The sequence below is a fragment of the Aplidium turbinatum genome, chromosome 4 (assembly GCF_918807975.1).
Source record: "Aplidium turbinatum chromosome 4, kaAplTurb1.1, whole genome shotgun sequence".
NCBI classification, from domain to species: domain Eukaryota; kingdom Metazoa; phylum Chordata; class Ascidiacea; order Aplousobranchia; family Polyclinidae; genus Aplidium; species Aplidium turbinatum.
Window position 1 is genome coordinate 23,017,598 of NC_137475.1, and position 17,409 is coordinate 23,035,006.

Genomic DNA, 17,409 nt, shown 5'->3' on the forward strand with positions numbered 1-17,409 from the left:
TTCATAATGGCTTAAACAGAAGGCTCTGTTACATAACACTGCAGTAATGGCATAAAACCCAATATAACATAACATTTAAGATGATTTCCATAGATTATTGCAAGGATCCAAAATTTTGACAAGTGGTCTTAAACTTTTGAGCGCGACTGTAATTGGAGAAGATTCATGGTATTTTTTAAACAAATTGAACCTGAACCATGAATTTTTGCACATGTCTGTTAGTGAATGGCATGATAACAGCATCTTCAAAGAAAACCTGGTAATTGTCCAAGGTATCAATGTAATTAATGACTGTGCTGAAAGGTACCATAAAATTAAGCTCAGACTTCTTCGGATCTTCTCACAGCGAAGACCATTAAGAAAGTGTCATCCATCCCTTCGCAAAAGAAGCACCCACTGTTGATAATGCCCAACCGCCTCTTTGAGGATCATATTATAGAGGTGCAACTGAGTACTTTATATATTACCTGAATCCATTTCATTGCTCAGTGCAAAGCAGGAATTAGATTCAGTACCATTTTTTATATGTCTTTGTTAGCCTATGACCTGACAGGGTATCGAACCCACACTTACCGATTCAGAAGTGGATACACTAAGCCACTGAGCCAGTTTTTCACAAAATTCTTACAAATATTTATTCTACTCCCCAAAAGTTTATGTACTCCCCAAAAATTTACATTGCTAATGTGCACTATTGTGCAGCATAGGGTGCTACGGGGTTACTTACGATTACTAATTACAAGATGTCTTGTAATTTGTCTTTAGTTTTCATCAGCTGCTATCACCATTGAGTGAAGTTTGATAATTGTTGGTATGGTATTTTGGTTGTTGAATACATATTTTTGCATTTTAGTATAGCCCACAGTTGATTGCATACATCTGTGTATGTATTAAAGAAACGTACATTCTGCTATTTGTTACTAATGATTTAAAACTGGTCAATGGACAATGCAAAGAATACATCGCAAGCTCCTCGTAAGTTTTATGAAGGCAAAGGCTATATTCAGTATTCACATGTTCATTTGAGCATAAAATTTGACCTCAATATGCACTCACAGGTGTTGTATGTGTCAGCTCTGCATCTTTTTGCGAAAGGTTAAGTTGTGTATGTATATTAATTGTATAATAAACATATAAATAGGATGCAATAAAGGCGGCAGCGATAAAACAAAAATTGCTAAAACAAACTTCTAAATTATACATTGATGAAACCATTTTTTTAAACAAGTACCGGTACCATATTGTTAATTTTTACAAGAGAATATGAAGGAATAGAATATGTCATGCTTGAGTAAGCGACTATGCATGTGCATATGGCCTCAGAATCTATATTCATATGGCTTCAGAATCTATATGGTAAGAATAGCCACTGGGTTTTATAAAATTTCTGCTTTGTGTAACTCCAGGTTGAAACTTGATAACGTTTGTTAATTATTATATGCTAAATATTGTTTCAAGTTTACAAAAAATTGTTTTCGCTGTACCTAGTACCTATTGAAGCACTTATTTTGGTGGGTCTGCTACTATTTGGCGAGTCCGATTCGGCGAGTCCAATTCGGCTAGTCCGATTCGGCGAGTGCCCTAGTCAGCGATTTTTTGAAATTTGTTTTTAAATTATCAGGTACCGTAGCCTAATTATCATTGCCGCTTTTACATTGTTTTAACGTCGCTAAACGTTGAAATAAAGCCCTAACCCCAACCCCTAACCTCTAACACAGGGGTTCTTCTTAACCGGGGGTAAATTTCACCTACCGAGGGGGTAAATTTACTGAATCATAAATTAAGGCTTTCAGACAAAATTAGATCTGTGGAGTAGAAGAGTTCAAAAAGGAATTTAGACAAATTTTCGAACATTTGATGATTGGAAAGTCAGTAGAAGTCGCAACGAGATTTCTGACCTTGAAGTCAAAATATGCCAGAACCTTGACGCCTTAAAAAAGAACTTTGACGGTTACTTCGAAGGTGAAAGTTTTAACAGTACGGCTCTTTGGATAACTCATCCCTTCGAAGCCAAGTTAGAAAGTATTGCTGACGATGATCTTTGCAAAGATGAATTGATTGATCTTCAATGTTCAACAACGCTTTGTTCTAAATTCTTATCGTGCCGTGGTGACTTTTCCAAGTTTTGGTGTGGATTAGTCAAAGAGTTTCCTACGCTGACTAAGCGTGCATTGGAAGTTATTATACTTTTTCCAACTACTTATTTGTGTGAAGCAGAGTTCCCTTCCTTGTTGACTATTAAAACAAAACATCGATCTCACTTACTTCCCAAAGACGACATGCGAGTAGCTCTATTCACAACTGTTCCAAGACATTATTGTTCACAATCACAGGACCCCATCAAGAACAATCGTGTCTTCGGCAAATAAACAGCTTGTTTTTGATATTTGCCAAGGTAAATCCAAACAAAAAATAATGTTTTGCATTTCTTTGCATGGTTGACTGGACACGATAACATCACAAGGGGCCACCAAAACTGTGGGGGTAAATTTTACTTTTTTCATTCGGCAAAGGGTAAACAAGACAAAAAGGTTAAGAACCCCTGCTGTAACCCCAACCCCTAAAACGGCAATGATAATTAGGCTACGATGCCCAATAATTAAAAAAAAATTTCAAAAAATTGCCGAATAGGGCACTCGCCGAATCGGACTAGCCGAATTGGACTCGCCGAATCGGACTCACTGAAACGGCCATTCCGTATTTTGGTATGCCGTTGGGAATTGGCCGCATGGCAAAGTGATTGAAATGTATAGCTGGTACTATTGGCTATACAAATATCTGTTCTGGCAGTGTTGAGCGGAGTGTATTTTTTTATGACTGGATGATGTAGGTTGATGATTGGGTTAACGCGGGCAATCGGCCATAGAATAACCTTTCAAGGATTTTGAAAGGAATACAAAATTGGGAGATATCGGCAATAACTCGTTTGTTCCTCTGGTTGATTTTGAGGCTTGGGGGAATGGGGATCGCAACCATTAAAGCTCATCTCCTGATATTTGGAATTGTAAGGTGGTTCAGGAAGAAAGGAATCTACATAACCTGGACTTGAGAGCAGGGCCAGCATGGAGCATAAGCTCAGATCAGATCTTATCCGGCCCTGGAGACTTGTATAGTTTCACTAGGTGGAGGGCGATGGTGAACTTCTCTGTAAGTGAAGTCTACAGTGATTGTTTCTGCTTGTGGTGTACTGGTGATTCCACTCGCCACATGGCAGATACCTCCTTACCGACAAGGCCGGATGCTTTGCGGGAGCCTTTGTTTTGTAGAGCTCGTTTTGCACTAGATGGGAAGTGATGGCATTTGCAGAAATAGGCACTGGCGAGGGGAGTTTGCTGAGCGCCCAGTGAGGTTATTGATGATTTGCGGCTTGAGTGTGAAGGCAATGTTTTGGATGGCTTTGTTCCATCGCCCAAGCTTCTTTGCGTCCAGCAGCTCAAGTAGTCTGGTCATAGCGGTGTTAGAAGCAGTAACAAGTGTAGCACTTAGGTTAGAACGCTATAGAGTTTTCGAAGCAGGACATTAAGGCACAAACAAAACGGCGCAGAGACAAAATGGCGCAGAGGCAAAACGACGGCGCCAAGTCATTGGGAAGCACGAAATAACATTATTGTAAAGAGAAACTACCATGCAATAATATCTAATTTGTGATAATTAAATGAGTAATTATCCAGCTGGCAAAAGTGCGACCACAGTGCTTAGACGTGAAAATTGTTTGTTTTGAAAGGTGCGAAGATCGGAAACAACTGTTTGCTTGGGATGTAGGCAGATTTGGCTACAAGCCGCACAAAATATATTCTTACACAGCTAACAATTCCATTGTTTTTGCATTGATGTTGTTGTACAGAATTAGCGCACGTGACAGTTCAGAGAGATGGGTGTCACTGTCAAACCAGACAGGTGTCAAACCAGACGGGTTTTATTTTTTCTGTTCGACCCAGTTTGGTATAAATACGGACCGGCATATGTCATTTATTGAGAGCTAGACACAAGGGGTTGAGATTCAGGATGTCATTGCAAATCTCGCAATCGCAAAAAAACGTGACAAATTAATTGACAGTGGATTTATGTATGTGTTCGATCGGTTCAGCTCAGACAAGTCTAAAAAATTTTGGCGATGTTACCTCAAAAATGATGAATGCAAGGCGAGGATTCATACAAACGTTCAAAACAATCAGGTTAGTGACAGCACAAGATGTTGATCATAATAATTTAGTTTATACAATGCAAAATAATAATGTTTCTGGTGGCCTAGTGACTAGTATCGATTGTGGCCTTATATGATTGGAAGATCTTAACCATTCTTGTTTTGGAGCATAGAATTTGGACTTGAAGAAAAATTTTACTACTCTTAAGAATACGTTGTTTTCTTGAACTCGAAAATTTAATGCTACATATTTTATAACAATTTGTGTTCTGCCAATCTGCAAAATATATACGTTATGTTGTTTTCTATAACGGTGGATAGATACAAGCAAATGTTACGTTCGCGACAAAATAAGTCAATCACATTGTTTTAGGTATTAAAGAGAATAAATCGCCACACTCATGATGCAAGTGCGGTTGACGTCGAAATAGCCAAAGTCAAAACAGGAATAAAAAGAAGAGCTAAAGACACAATAGAGCTGCCAAGCCAAATTATTGTGGCAGAATTACAAAACGTCAGCGCTGCGACTAAGGTAGTCCTCGAATCAAAAAATTTGAAGAAACTAACGCAGCGCACCAGAAACACCGCAGCAGCTGCCCCTGGTAACCCACCTTCGTTGTACCCCATGAATACAGCATTTATTTTTGATAAATTTTGTTTTATTCGGTTTGCTATTATCGTCATCGGGCATGAGACTACAAGAGAGAGATTATCGTCATCTTGTTTGTTTATTTTGCAGAGGAAAAAAATTTTGCTGTGTGACTCTGGAGCTTCGTCAGGGAACAACAGAATTTTAATATTTGGCCGAGAAAAAAACATTGAGTGGACTTCAAATTCGTTGCAACAAGTTTATTTGGATGGAACATTCAGCTTGACTCCACCACTGTATGAACGCGGACAGGTACAGTTGCTTTAATTTTCTATATGTTGCTGTTATTTATTTGATGTGACAAGAAAGTGATTATGATTTACGTAGCCAGCATCTTTTCAATCAACATGGTCGTATACTGTCTGGCTTATTAAGGATTGCCAGCACGGCAATCACGAACCAGGAAGAGCCACCAGAACGACAACTACAAGCAATAATCAAAAGCAAATGCTGGGTTTATATGCAAATATGCGCATTTGAAAAATATCTTCGTTAGCTCGACTAGTTAGAGCAACAGACCGATAATCTAAAGGCTGCAGGTTCGATTCGAACCCTGTGCGAGAACATGGTTTTTCATTTGCGCATTTCTTGTGGTCACCATTCTGGTTATTTATTTCATGAATGTTTGCAGTTATACGTGATGCTTGTGAAAAAGCGAGAATGGGTGTTTCCCATGGTCTACGCATTGCTACCGAACAAGAGTCAAAGAACGTATTCAAGATTTTTTCCCGCTGTGCAGCAAGTTATGCCCAATTTAAATGTAAGTATGCGTTTTTGAAGCTTAAATAACACACGTTTCGATTCAGCAAAGTCGCACCGAGTTGCTATTTTGTCAACAGTAGGCCTGTAATTGTATCTAGATTGAAAAAATTACTTCATCTCTAAAAGAATAATTCTACACCCTGGAAAAATATTCAAAAGCCCAAACAAAGAGAAACCGTAAAAGAAAGTATAGTCAGTAATTAGCTAACGTTATCCTAGCTACAACAACCCAAAATCGGGAGAGTAAGAAAAAGTAAAAACAAGGTAAGTTCCTCATTTTGCTCTCCCCCCAAGTGGCTGATTCAAGGATTTAATTACTGTACGTTATAAACATAAAGAATATTGCTTTTATTTGTTTTTCAAGACTGGCATTTGATATGTACAACTGTACAAAGTATTTATTTATTTTTTAGCCTTTAGCCATTTCGATAGACTTCGAGTTGGCTGCGATCCGAGCCGCTCAAGTTGCCTTTCCCGGAGCGCAGCTTTTCGGCTGTTTTTATCACTTGGCTAAAAATATGCAAAAACATCTGGGAACTGTACCGCATGCTCTACAACGGTACAAGACCGATGCCAATTTTGCTTTACATTGCAAAGCAATTTTAGCCACAGCGTTTGTTCCTTCAAGCCAAATAGATCAAGCAATGACAGCGCTGGAAAACAACTTGCCACCAAATTTGATGTTTCTCTTTGACTGGTTTGAAGAGTATTATGTTGGTAAGTACAAAAACGACCACCATGATTAGAACCGTGTCAAATTAAAAATTCAGGTCAAATAGAACCCCTTTTAAACCAATTAAAAGTTGTTCTTGAACGCTTATCGGTGTCAGACCACTTAGTAAAAGAAGATGCTACGTAGGTCACGCACATTTACATATGTCAGTATATCGTACATGAACAAATAAACTTCCACATCGGCCTTACGTAAAATGTGTGCCTGTGTAATTTGTCCCGTTTCTAACCAACTCCTATCAATATAGCCCTTTATACTGTCCAACGCCCAACGGTGGATTTATGTACAGAGTATTGCTTTAAGAACAGACTATTGCCTCGGCTCCTGTCCTGTTTTCCAGCAATACATTTTCGTAATGTGTAACTATCGATATCCTTCAGCAGTGTTCGAACTGATTGTATCACTCCGATATTAATAGTCATAGCTATTTTCAAAAATTGTATCAATGTTTTTATTTCAACAGGAAAATGTCGCAATAGCGGTTGAAGACGTGTTCCGATGTTTTTTCCAGCGTTGTGGAGCGTCCATGATCGTACTTTGCATGACCAGGTATCTTCTACATGATATTAGTGGGCTGCTTCCGTGCTTCGTTGTGTCTCAGGGGTCGCTGCCAAATGCAAGGACGTAGCCAGACCAATTCCAGCAATGTTTTACAAATGAACATGAAATACTAATGAACGAACTTATGTATATGTACTGTATAAGAACGTCAAATAAGGGTAGCTAGGATCCTTGGAAGCATTAGGGTGGCTGGAGACTCAAAGAGCGTTAGCTCATTTTCCAGCTACCCTCAATTGACGTTCTTATAGTTTTTTCATTTATAAATCCTCAGTGCACAACAAAGCAGTATGTCCATTATTAAGTTATTGTACTTTTGTAAAGATGTGATGGAATTGTCGTATTATCAACTTAATCCCTTAAGGTGTGATTATCGAAGTTTGTAAGTTTTAAAAACAGATATATTTCAGGACCGCACAAACAACCATGCGGAGGCCTCACACCGCCGTTTGCCAAACGAGCTGATGATGGCACACACGACGATGTGGAAGCTCATCGACGGGCTGAGACAGGTCCAAACATGTCGGGACATGGATCACGAAAAAATGGTAGCTGGTCAGTGGTCACAAACCTCCAGCTAAGAGAAGGAAGTATAGAACTGCCGACCAAAAAATTCGGACCCTATTGGATCAATTCATGGGTAACAACACTAACCAACAACCTCAGTCGATGTGGGAATTTCTTCGCGGTATCAGCCACAGTTACCAGTTGAATCCTTAGGCTTACGTATATCGATTGCGTGTTTTTCATTTTGCATTTTGAGATTAAAGGAGGCGGTCACCTGGCTAGATTTATTAATCAACGTTAGACGAATTTGATTTATCATAAAATTGACTGCCTCCGATGATTGCACAAGTGGACATCGTTTGTTGTTATGTTTCAAAAGATAAGTGCTGTTAGAATAGCACATTGTTGTTTTAGCTTTGATTTATTATCATCATGGTTGAATCAATGTAAAATGACGTAAATCGTGAGTACAGACTGCGAAAAGTCTGTAACTATATATTTTTGCACTTTTTTGCATCTGTTTCTGCAGAAGCGTGGTAAATAAATAATTCCTGATTTCGCTAATTGAATCGTTCTAAACATCGGCAAACCGTTGCAATTTGTACCCAGCTCGAAAAGTAAAAATAATACCCGTCTGGTTTGCCATAGATTCCGTCCAACTGTGATATTGATTTGCATTCTATCTTTGACACCCATCTCTCTGAACTGTCACGTGCGCTAATTCTGTACTACAAAGCAATTATCCAGGTAACAATATCCGCCATTATAACTTTGATTCAACGTTGCCAGACGTTGAATCAACATCAATGCAAAATCAATGGAATTGTTAGCTGTGTAAGAATATATTTTTTGCGGCTTGTAGCCAAATCTGCCTACATCTCAAGCAAACAGTTGTTTCCGATCTTCGCACCTTTCAAAACAAACAATTTTCACGTCTAAGCACTGTGGTCGCACTTTTGCCAGCTGGATAATTATGTACAGAATAAATAGTTTCTTGGCAGTTGATAAGCCGTCACGGTTGTTAGTGTGAGAGACAGAACGCAAAGTGTGATGCGAGAATATTAATTGCGCCCTTTTTTGTCTTGACAATGATGCGACATAATCTTTGAACTTATTGCAAACAAATTTACGCTGTTTCAAATTGCTCCCCGACCAAATGTGGTCTTTACTTCCCGACTGAACTTGACTTCGAATATAAGGAGCAACGCATTTGAATTAGGAATGTCATTGAGTGTTATTGAACTCATTTAATTATCACAAATTAGATAATATTGCACGGAAGTTTCTCTTTACAATAATGTTATTTCGTGCTTCCCAAATGAACTTGAAGTGAGCAACGCGTTTGAATCAAAACTATTATTGATCAACTATAGCGCTTGAGTTAAGTATTTTCAAAAGAAAAAAAATTGTTACGTTGACTTTGGTGCCATTTTGTCTCTGCGCCGTTTTGCCTATGCGGCGCCATTTTGTCTCTACGCCGTTTTTTCTGCGCCGTTTTGTCTCGCGCGTTTTGTTCGCGCCTTAATGTCGTGGACCGTAGAGTTTCACACTCAGAATCCCAGCATGGTGTGTAGCTGGTTAAGGATCGTTTTGAGGTGGTTAAAGCTGGGTGGTGATCATACTGCAAAACTAATAGCTGAGCTTGCAAATACTATTATTCGAGAAGAACGACTGCCTGATGAAGGGGACTTGTTTTACATCATCACTTGTAATAAAGGGAAAGGTGATTGGCTCAACAACATTCGGGAAGATCCACAATTGGAAGATTTTGTTATTGGCTGCCTCAAGCTTACCTAACTTTCTCAACTTTCATCTTGCTGATGTTGGAGTAGACTAGGAGATGGCGGGTCAAGCTTGAGAGCTAGCGCGTTTTAGTAGAGAATTGATGTTACTTTAATTTGAATTTTTTTGTGTGTGTGCAAGGCTGAGATGTTTTCTTTCTTGTCGAACGACCAAAAATTCTGCGTTTGTTTGTCGAATAGTAATATAACGTCACAAGAGTCAGATAAGCGTTTGGCCGTGAATTATCGCACAAGTTGTGTGGATGTACGTCAGGGTCACTTAAGTTTTTAATCGCACGCAGGTTGAGTGATTGCAAAGGAGTATCAAGCGCTAATTTGTGTACCTACAGGACGTGTATATTGTTTACTTTGCTCCAGGAAGAGAAGAGAACTATTGTAAACGCGAAGCTGAGGATCGCTAAAGAAAAAAAGCCCTCAGAGCTAGGCTATACCGCTAGCGTTACCTACTGCGAGATTACAACAGCAAGGCAATACACAGCATGGAGAAAGCGAAAAATGAACTGCAGATAAAAGAAAACGGAACAATATTACAATAATATGAAACAACGGCGTAATGTTACAAATTTGCTCATCATAATTGGCTATATGCAATATTAAATGTATCAATCGGTTAATCGTATTGATCAGTGATTACCCAATAGCATATTGCCCTGGCAATAGCACAGCTTCATTAGATGTTTAAGCTCATCAGGAAGTGGAAACGGCCTCTCATGTTGTAGCACCACCAACAATCGAAATATCTGGCTTTGAAGTTGGAATGCTCTCCAACGAGTTACAAGACGAACTACTCTTCAACACCTACAGGTGATGTGCTCCCTGGTTTTCGCCATCTTCTAGAGCCCGCAGGTGCGGATGTTAACCAGGAACTCCTCATTTCGCTGTACCACACGCTTCATCAGCGCCTAGCATCTGAAGAGCCGTTTCCTTCTATTGAAAGTTTGTGGTACAACGTCCTCGCGAAGAAAATTTTTTACCAGGATTTAAGTGAGCTCATGCACTTCTGCTTGAAGTAGCCTGCCTGGTGCGCTGTTGCAATGAATGTAGCGTCAAGTCTTTCTGCTCCAGCTAATCACTGCATGACTTGTGATTAAGGCCACTGTCTGACGATATTCAAGATGATTGACATGTGCGGCCCACTGATTTCACTGGCGAAACCATTGTTGCGAAAAGCACTTGTTACTAATGTTCGTTTCTTTCACTTTTATTAATTTACCAGCGTGCGATTAAAAACTTAAGTGACTCTGATGTACATCCACACAATTTGTGCGGTAATTCGCGGCCAAACGCTTATCTGACTCTTGAGACGTCATATTACTATTCGACAAACGCAGAATTTTCGTCGTTTGACAAGTAAGGAAAAATCGCAGCCCTGTTCATTGTCCAGGCTGTGCATAATCATCAGAATGATCGTACGTATGCAAAGAATAAAGAAGATATCCCACTGAATGAACAGGCTGATGTTCCGGAGACAGAAACAAGCCTCTTTGATGGTTTGGGGTGCCCCTCTTCATTGAAGAGAGAGTAAAAGTTAATCAACATGTTTATTTGAAAATGTTGAAGGATAAATTAATTCCCTGGATCAATGCAACATTTGGAGAAGACTGAATAAGTCTTCAACAAGGTGGCAGCGAATCTTGTCCAAGACTGCTGTAAGGAGAATATGGCAGGGTTTTGGCCAAAGGAATTATGGCCATCCTCTCCTGATTTAAACCCAATGGACTTCGCAATATGGAGTATCTTGGAGAGTGAAGCATGTTCTTCAAATCATTTAAGCGTAACAGCTCTGAAGGCAAAATTGCGCACTTGTTGGGAGAAAATATCATCAGATATCATACGTGCCTCATGTAGCCAAGTGCACAACAGGCTAAGGCGTTTGGTGAAAGCAAAGAGATGGTATGTTAAAAAGTAAGAGTATATTTTGTTTATTTATACTTTTCTTTGTATTTTTCTTTATATGTGTAAATATTTTCCTGTTTGGATGTATATCATACTGTTATTTCAATAAATATTTGTCTACACTTGGTTTGATTACCATGTGCACTGTGCAGTGTACATACACAAAAATCGAAAAAAGAAGGTCATCAGAACGAAAAGGCAGAGGCGAGGCAAAATCACATGATGCTTAGAAGTTTAAAGATTACTCTGTTGCTGTGATCTAACATAGATCAATAGATGTTCAAGGTTCGAGTCTAACAAGCCACGGAAAGGCTATGACAAGGAAGCGTTAATCGGATTAGTAAGAAATTTGCGTCTAGTGGTGACATGTACCCTGTGGCGAGATGTATTGCGACAGGTCGGTCGTGGTCAGTCGGCCGTGACAGAATGTCCTGTTCCCAACTACTGTTCAATAAGCTTTTTCCTTTACTTTTATCATATATGTATTGTTTTTAGGTTTGGTTGCAGCTCTCATTTCAAGTACGTTTGATCATGATTCACACACAAAAAGTGCAATTTCAAACTCTCTATCATACTTTGGAAAGAAGCAGCCTGAATTAGTAGTCAATGCTATATATGAGTTTTTAACAAGACATTCAAAGGTATTTGCTGTCCCTTTAAACTTCCATATCTATTCTCCCAAATAAGTTGTTGTAACCTTTTAAAAATGACTTCCTCTTAGATTGATCAAGCCCACAGAACACTGCTGATGTCATGCTTGAATGATGTCATCGATGGATGCTGTGACTTAACACAAGACATTGTGAGGAAGATAATTCTGTTGGCGTCAGACTATCTCACCAACTCAAAGGTTTGTAGGCTACCATTACATTCTCAATTTAATATTTTTAGTGTGCTTCACATAAAAAGGGGTCTGCTACTATTGGGAGAATCCGTTTCGGAGAATCCAATTCGTAGAAATCCTTATTCGGAGACAGCCTTTTTCGGAGAAAGCCCCTTTTTGGAGAATTGTAAAATCACAGCGGCATAATGTATATTGAAAATAATTGGCAACAATAAAGAAATGAATGATAATAATGAATGATCACCCAATGTAATAAGTTAGTTTTAACAATCTTACTTTCTGTTGCTTAACATTAAGATTAAGGTGTTTTTATAGCCTACCTGATAATAATAATTAATCTGCCATTATTTCCAAATGGACGCATCAACTGTTATTTTTTGTTTGTTTTCTTATTTGACATCGAGCGAATCATCTTCGGCGTCTAGTTTTTTTTCGCTGAGACTTTTTGGTCATTTGTCCGAAATGATTTGGAAAAATTCGGTCATTTTTTATTTATTTGGGTCATTTTTTCTGATGAAAATATTTCCTTTCAAGTAGCTGAATACAAACCAAAATTTGCACTTCCTGACTAGCTACAACATTAAGTTTCGCTGAGAAACGTTGTCGTGTTTTATCTCGTAAGGGATGTTTTGACCGAATTGACTATATATTTTTTCGGACATTTTGACCGAATTGACTAGGGTCATGCGGGGTCAAAAGGGACACTTTTTCGGTTTTGTGAATGCCACATAAAACTTTTGATGAGATTTAAAAAAAAATTTTACCACAGAGCATTACACCTTTCAGCAATGAAATAAGACATTTTTCAAAAAATTAAAAACTTGCAAAAACATAAAAAAATATGTTTCTCGGCAGCCGATTTGTAGCAAGAATTGACAGCGATAGACACGTGTTTCGCCCATGAGGCTACAAATCTGCTGCCGAGAAACATATTGTTGATTGGATGGTCTGAATGGCTAGCGTGGAAGCTACACCGTTATGGTTAGCGAATCGCAACTCCTCGCTGTACTAGTGAGTGCTCAGCCTTGCGTTGATAGCCGGGAAGAACGCCTCTTTCTTCACAACATAAAAAAATGTGCTAAACTGAGGTAGGTGTGGCCCATTTGACCCCATCAGCTGTGGGGTCAAATGGGCCACAACTTCTATACGTCGAAATGGTAAGGAAAGAACTTCATTTTTGCTATTCTATCATAGACCTATTGGGTGGCATATATTTTGTTAAAGTGATGCTCAACAATTTTAGCCATAAAGGCCTTTTTACAACTAAAATTGAACGATATGAATAAGGAAACATTTTACAAATATTCAATTTTAAACTGGTGGTCATAAACAGAGTAGAAGGTTCCAAGTCAAACAGCAGGGTCTATAGTTGACAATTGAAATAGGATACTATACAATAGGGTGATTCATAAATTGGAAACAAATTAAAATTTTGAAATTCAAGTGGGGCACCCTCTCATATCGTGTCAATACCTGAAAAGATAATCCTGTCAAATTTTTGGGGCAACTAAAAAAATTTTAAGGTTGCTACCGACTTTGAAAGCTTCACAGAATACACTAATAGCAACACGGGATTACATGATAGGAAAATAATGACAAAATTACTGAAAATTAATTAGTTCAGTGTTGACAGATGTCCAAAATGTTATTAATTATAATATAGTTATTGCATCAATATGGACTTATTCCTATCTGGATACCGCTATTTGAACTTTTAGACTGTCCTGAGAAGGAACTGCTTTTGCTCTTTATCATTGGTGTGCAGCAAATTGTATTCGTTCATCACGCTCAAATTTGTATTTGCCACACCGGATTCAGTTATGTCATTCACAACTCTCATGCCAAGTAGAGTTGATTTTGCAGTAGTGTAGGTGTCATTGGGTTCCTAAAGAGGTGGGTCTTGGACTCAAAAAGTCAAAATGCATTCCAGTAATTTTTAAAAAGCATGTGGTGTTTGCTGTGATAAAGACCTGCAGTTCTTTCCTATTGACAGTCATTAAGTCCACGATGGCACGGTTAGAAGGGTTCTCAAATCCTAGATTTTTCAAAGCCTTTACCACTTTCAGTTGTATGAGCACTTTCTATTTTCTTTTTGCTCAAAGAGAAAACGGACGTCACATCAGTTCTCTTTCTAGGCATGTCTAGAGCTAATCATGCAACCAACAGCTATGTCTAATAGTAATAATAGGCCTGTTTACAGTGTTTACCTAAAAAATACCGGTACCATATATAAAAGAAATACATACATAGAATTAAAAAAGTTATGCAAGTGAGCTAAAACTTGTCAAAAAGCCGATGTGTGGCCCATTTGACCCCATTTTATTTAAACAGAAAAAATACAAAAAGTAAAAAAAGTGGGACTATTAACATTTTCAGCATACTAATTCAGCATACTAATTCAGCATTCTGGGTTGTATGCTGTTCAGTAAATTTTTGTTCCAGCTTAATTAGTTTTTGAGGTATACCAAAGTTTTTTTGGTAAATTTTCAAATTTTAATATTGTCACATTTTTTGGCCACTTTATGTATCATGTGAGGTATATTTTCCAAATGTAGATCTGTGTTTGTTTTACATGATGCAAATCTATGGGAAAACAGCTTTAAAATGAGCTATTAACTTCCGATTTTGGAAAAGAATAAGTTTGAAAAAAATGTTAGAAGTAAACAGAGTAACAGAATGGCTCGTTTGCCCCCGCGTCCCATTTGACCCGGCTTGACCCTATATTTTTTTTGGACATTTTGTTAAAAATCGGTCAATGACCGATAAATGACCGAAAAAACCCCCCCAGTAATCGGCGTTTTTGTATTGACTTGTTAAACTAGGGATTGGAATTTTCTAATAGTTGAAGATTCCAATATATTCTAAGTTTGCATACAGATGACAACGCACATGTTAATTTTATGTGAGCAAACATTTTAATTTAATAGTTCAAAAATAAATTTAATTCGCTTTTTATTTTTCAACTAAATCTCAATTCAATTTATTTATCTTATATCGGAATGCAAAAGAAACGATATTGTGGAATAAAATAAAAAAATCTCTAAATAAACATAAGGTGTCGCTGGATTTTCAAAAAATCTCCGAAAAGGGCTGTCTCTGAGTCGGATTCTCTGAAACGGGCCATTCCGACTGTACATTGTGCAGTAGTTAAAGTTGTTTCCAAACTGTGGTATCATTGTGTGACGCCCTTGAAAAATTAAAACTACGCACCAAGAGCGTGGCGACGCACAGTTTGAGAACCTCTGACCAAGGTTGTTCAACAGAAAAGCCAAAACTTTTTAGTTTTCAATGTTGCTACTGATAGTTAGCAGTAGTAGTGCACCCTACTTATTTGTCTTCTACTAAGCCAACAGCTCAACAGCTTACTGTAATTATATTTAGTCTAATATTAAAGTCTTTTAGTCTTGAAGCGCTGTGCTAAAATTTGTTAAAGTTTCTTGCCTTTTATTGTATATTTCTGAGATTTTCTGGTTGTAGTGTAGGTGGTACGAGAGCACTGTATAAAACTGCTAAATGGAACGCGAATAGAAAAAGTTTGGGTACCACTGAGTGAAACGTTGAAGTCTCTAAGTTAAAACTACTTTTAAGTGATGTAAAAGTATTTTAAGAGTAAAAAATATCAATTTAGAAAGTGAGCAAGGTTTGCCAAAATGCAGCTGGTGATGTCTTGACGACCCTGGGAAAGTGCTACATCTCAGAAGTTGTCGAAGAATTACGGAATAAATTTGTTGCTGGTCGTCTACCTCAGCGTCTTGTTATCCAGACTCTCGGACGCTTGGCTGCAGCTGATGGTAGGTTGGGAGTAGTGTGTGTCATATCATTGTTTGAAATACTACTTTTACTTCAGTCTACGACTTTATGCTGCTCTCCGAATGACGCGATCCTTAGATCGCAAGGCACATAATGATGCAAGACATGAATGACGCAAGACTGAATGCCGCAATGCAGGAATGATGTGAAATTGGATTATTTCTTATAAAGACAATTTTTCTTTTGAATACTGTTAGTAATTTTATTTGTCACGGTAGCAATTTTCAGTTTTATGCAAACAAAAACATAAAAAATATTTTTTGCATTTGACAAAATAAATATGAGACTTGGTTATTTCTCACTAAAACTGATTGCTTGTTTTAATGCGGTAGGAAATTCTTTTGCCACGGGAGCAATTTCAATTTTTTCCACTTGACAGAATAAAGATGAAGCTGCTTGTTGCTTTTTAATCTTAATGACCGCGTCTGCACAGAACTTTTACTGAACAAAAACGTTTGACAAACTCGAAGTGTAGGGCTGCAGGCGTTGCTCATTCCTCATTCCTCGTTGCTTCAGAAACAACTCAAGAGGTCAGTCACACTATCTTGTTTTCGAAGACCAATTAGGTTTGAACTCACTTGCAAACAGAGTTTCGTGATTAAAACTATAGTTCATATATCTTGATCAAGCACTTATGCAAGCTTGCTCAATTTACACTTTACGACTTTTTTTTGCATTATAACATTCTCCTGCATTTTCATATTTATTCAAACGCATAACAAAACCAAATTGCTACAATTTTTAAATGGAAGACAAAGTATTTTTTCCAAAACAAAACAAAACTTTGCGAAAAACTTTTTAACATAAAAGCAAGAATGAATTCACCAAAATCAGATCTTATCGAAAAATCAAATATTTTATATTAAAATTAAAGTTCCATTTTCATAAAATGTCATGTTAAAATTAAAGTAAAAACAGTCCCAATATAGCTACATCTACATCAAAACTAAAGCCTACTAGTACTAATACTTAGATTAGCCACCAGTGAAATATAGACTGGTTATTCTAACTGGTGGATGGGTTGATGTTTAGTTTTGTTTCATGCAGCCCAACTACGCGTAAAGTAGGCACAAAATTGAGAAATTTTGATACCACCTAGACATTTTGTTTACTTGAATTTCGTTACAGAAAATTACTTGGTGTTGAGGAATGGCTAGTACGGATAGTACAATCAATGTACCTGAATGCTAGGAGCTATGTGCGTTAGGGTGGCCCTTAAAATTGAAATTTTGAAAAGTCATGCTCCAATCGTCTAATTCTTTTCCTATGCCTGAAAAAATGATTTTGTGAAAGTTTGAAGTGATTTGAACAAAGTTTAGAACTTGCACATCGACGTTGAAGTTTTAGGGGGGTATCATAGCATATCGCAAGGGGGCAAAAATGCTAAATCGGCCATATCTTTTCTTCTACACAGCCTAAAATCATGTTTGACCACTAAAAATTTGTAGAATGATTATGGTTATTCACTGGACTTACATAGAATAGCTTTTAATTTTGTTTAAAACCACAAATTTAGCAGAAAATGAAAAAAAACTAATTTTTTAGCAAAGTTTTGCTTAAACGGTTGGATATTTCTGTTCATATGGGATAATTAGGAATTTCTCAGAAGTGAATTACATGTGCTGAGAGCTTTCATCTAATTGCAAACCTACTATAGTTGTTGTTGTTGTAATGCTTTTACTTCTCTTTCAAAACGCTCTAAAA

At 37.7% G+C, this 17,409-nt stretch overlaps 2 protein-coding genes across 2 annotated transcripts in view; both read left to right on the forward strand.

Annotated features, from left to right (window-relative positions):
- Positions 1–859: 859 nt before the first annotated feature.
- Positions 860–17,409, forward strand: part of LOC145768990 (maestro heat-like repeat-containing protein family member 1) — a 145,142-nt gene continuing 128,592 nt past the window's right edge. The window contains exons 1-4 of the mRNA XM_082580590.1: positions 860–975; positions 11,547–11,692; positions 11,773–11,901; positions 15,524–15,686. Coding sequence (XP_082436716.1) covers positions 942–975; positions 11,547–11,692; positions 11,773–11,901; positions 15,524–15,686 — 472 coding nt within the window. The 5' untranslated portion in view covers positions 860–941. The remainder of the gene's footprint in view (positions 976–11,546; positions 11,693–11,772; positions 11,902–15,523; positions 15,687–17,409) is intronic.
- LOC145768245 (uncharacterized) lies at positions 4,065–7,625 on the forward strand. The gene is made up of 7 exons (XM_082579730.1): positions 4,065–4,175; positions 4,518–4,676; positions 4,884–5,045; positions 5,425–5,553; positions 5,969–6,272; positions 6,752–6,837; positions 7,257–7,625. Exons 1-6 carry the CDS (start codon positions 4,065–4,067, stop codon positions 6,772–6,774), a joined length of 888 nt encoding a protein of 295 aa, XP_082435856.1. The 3' UTR covers positions 6,775–6,837; positions 7,257–7,625.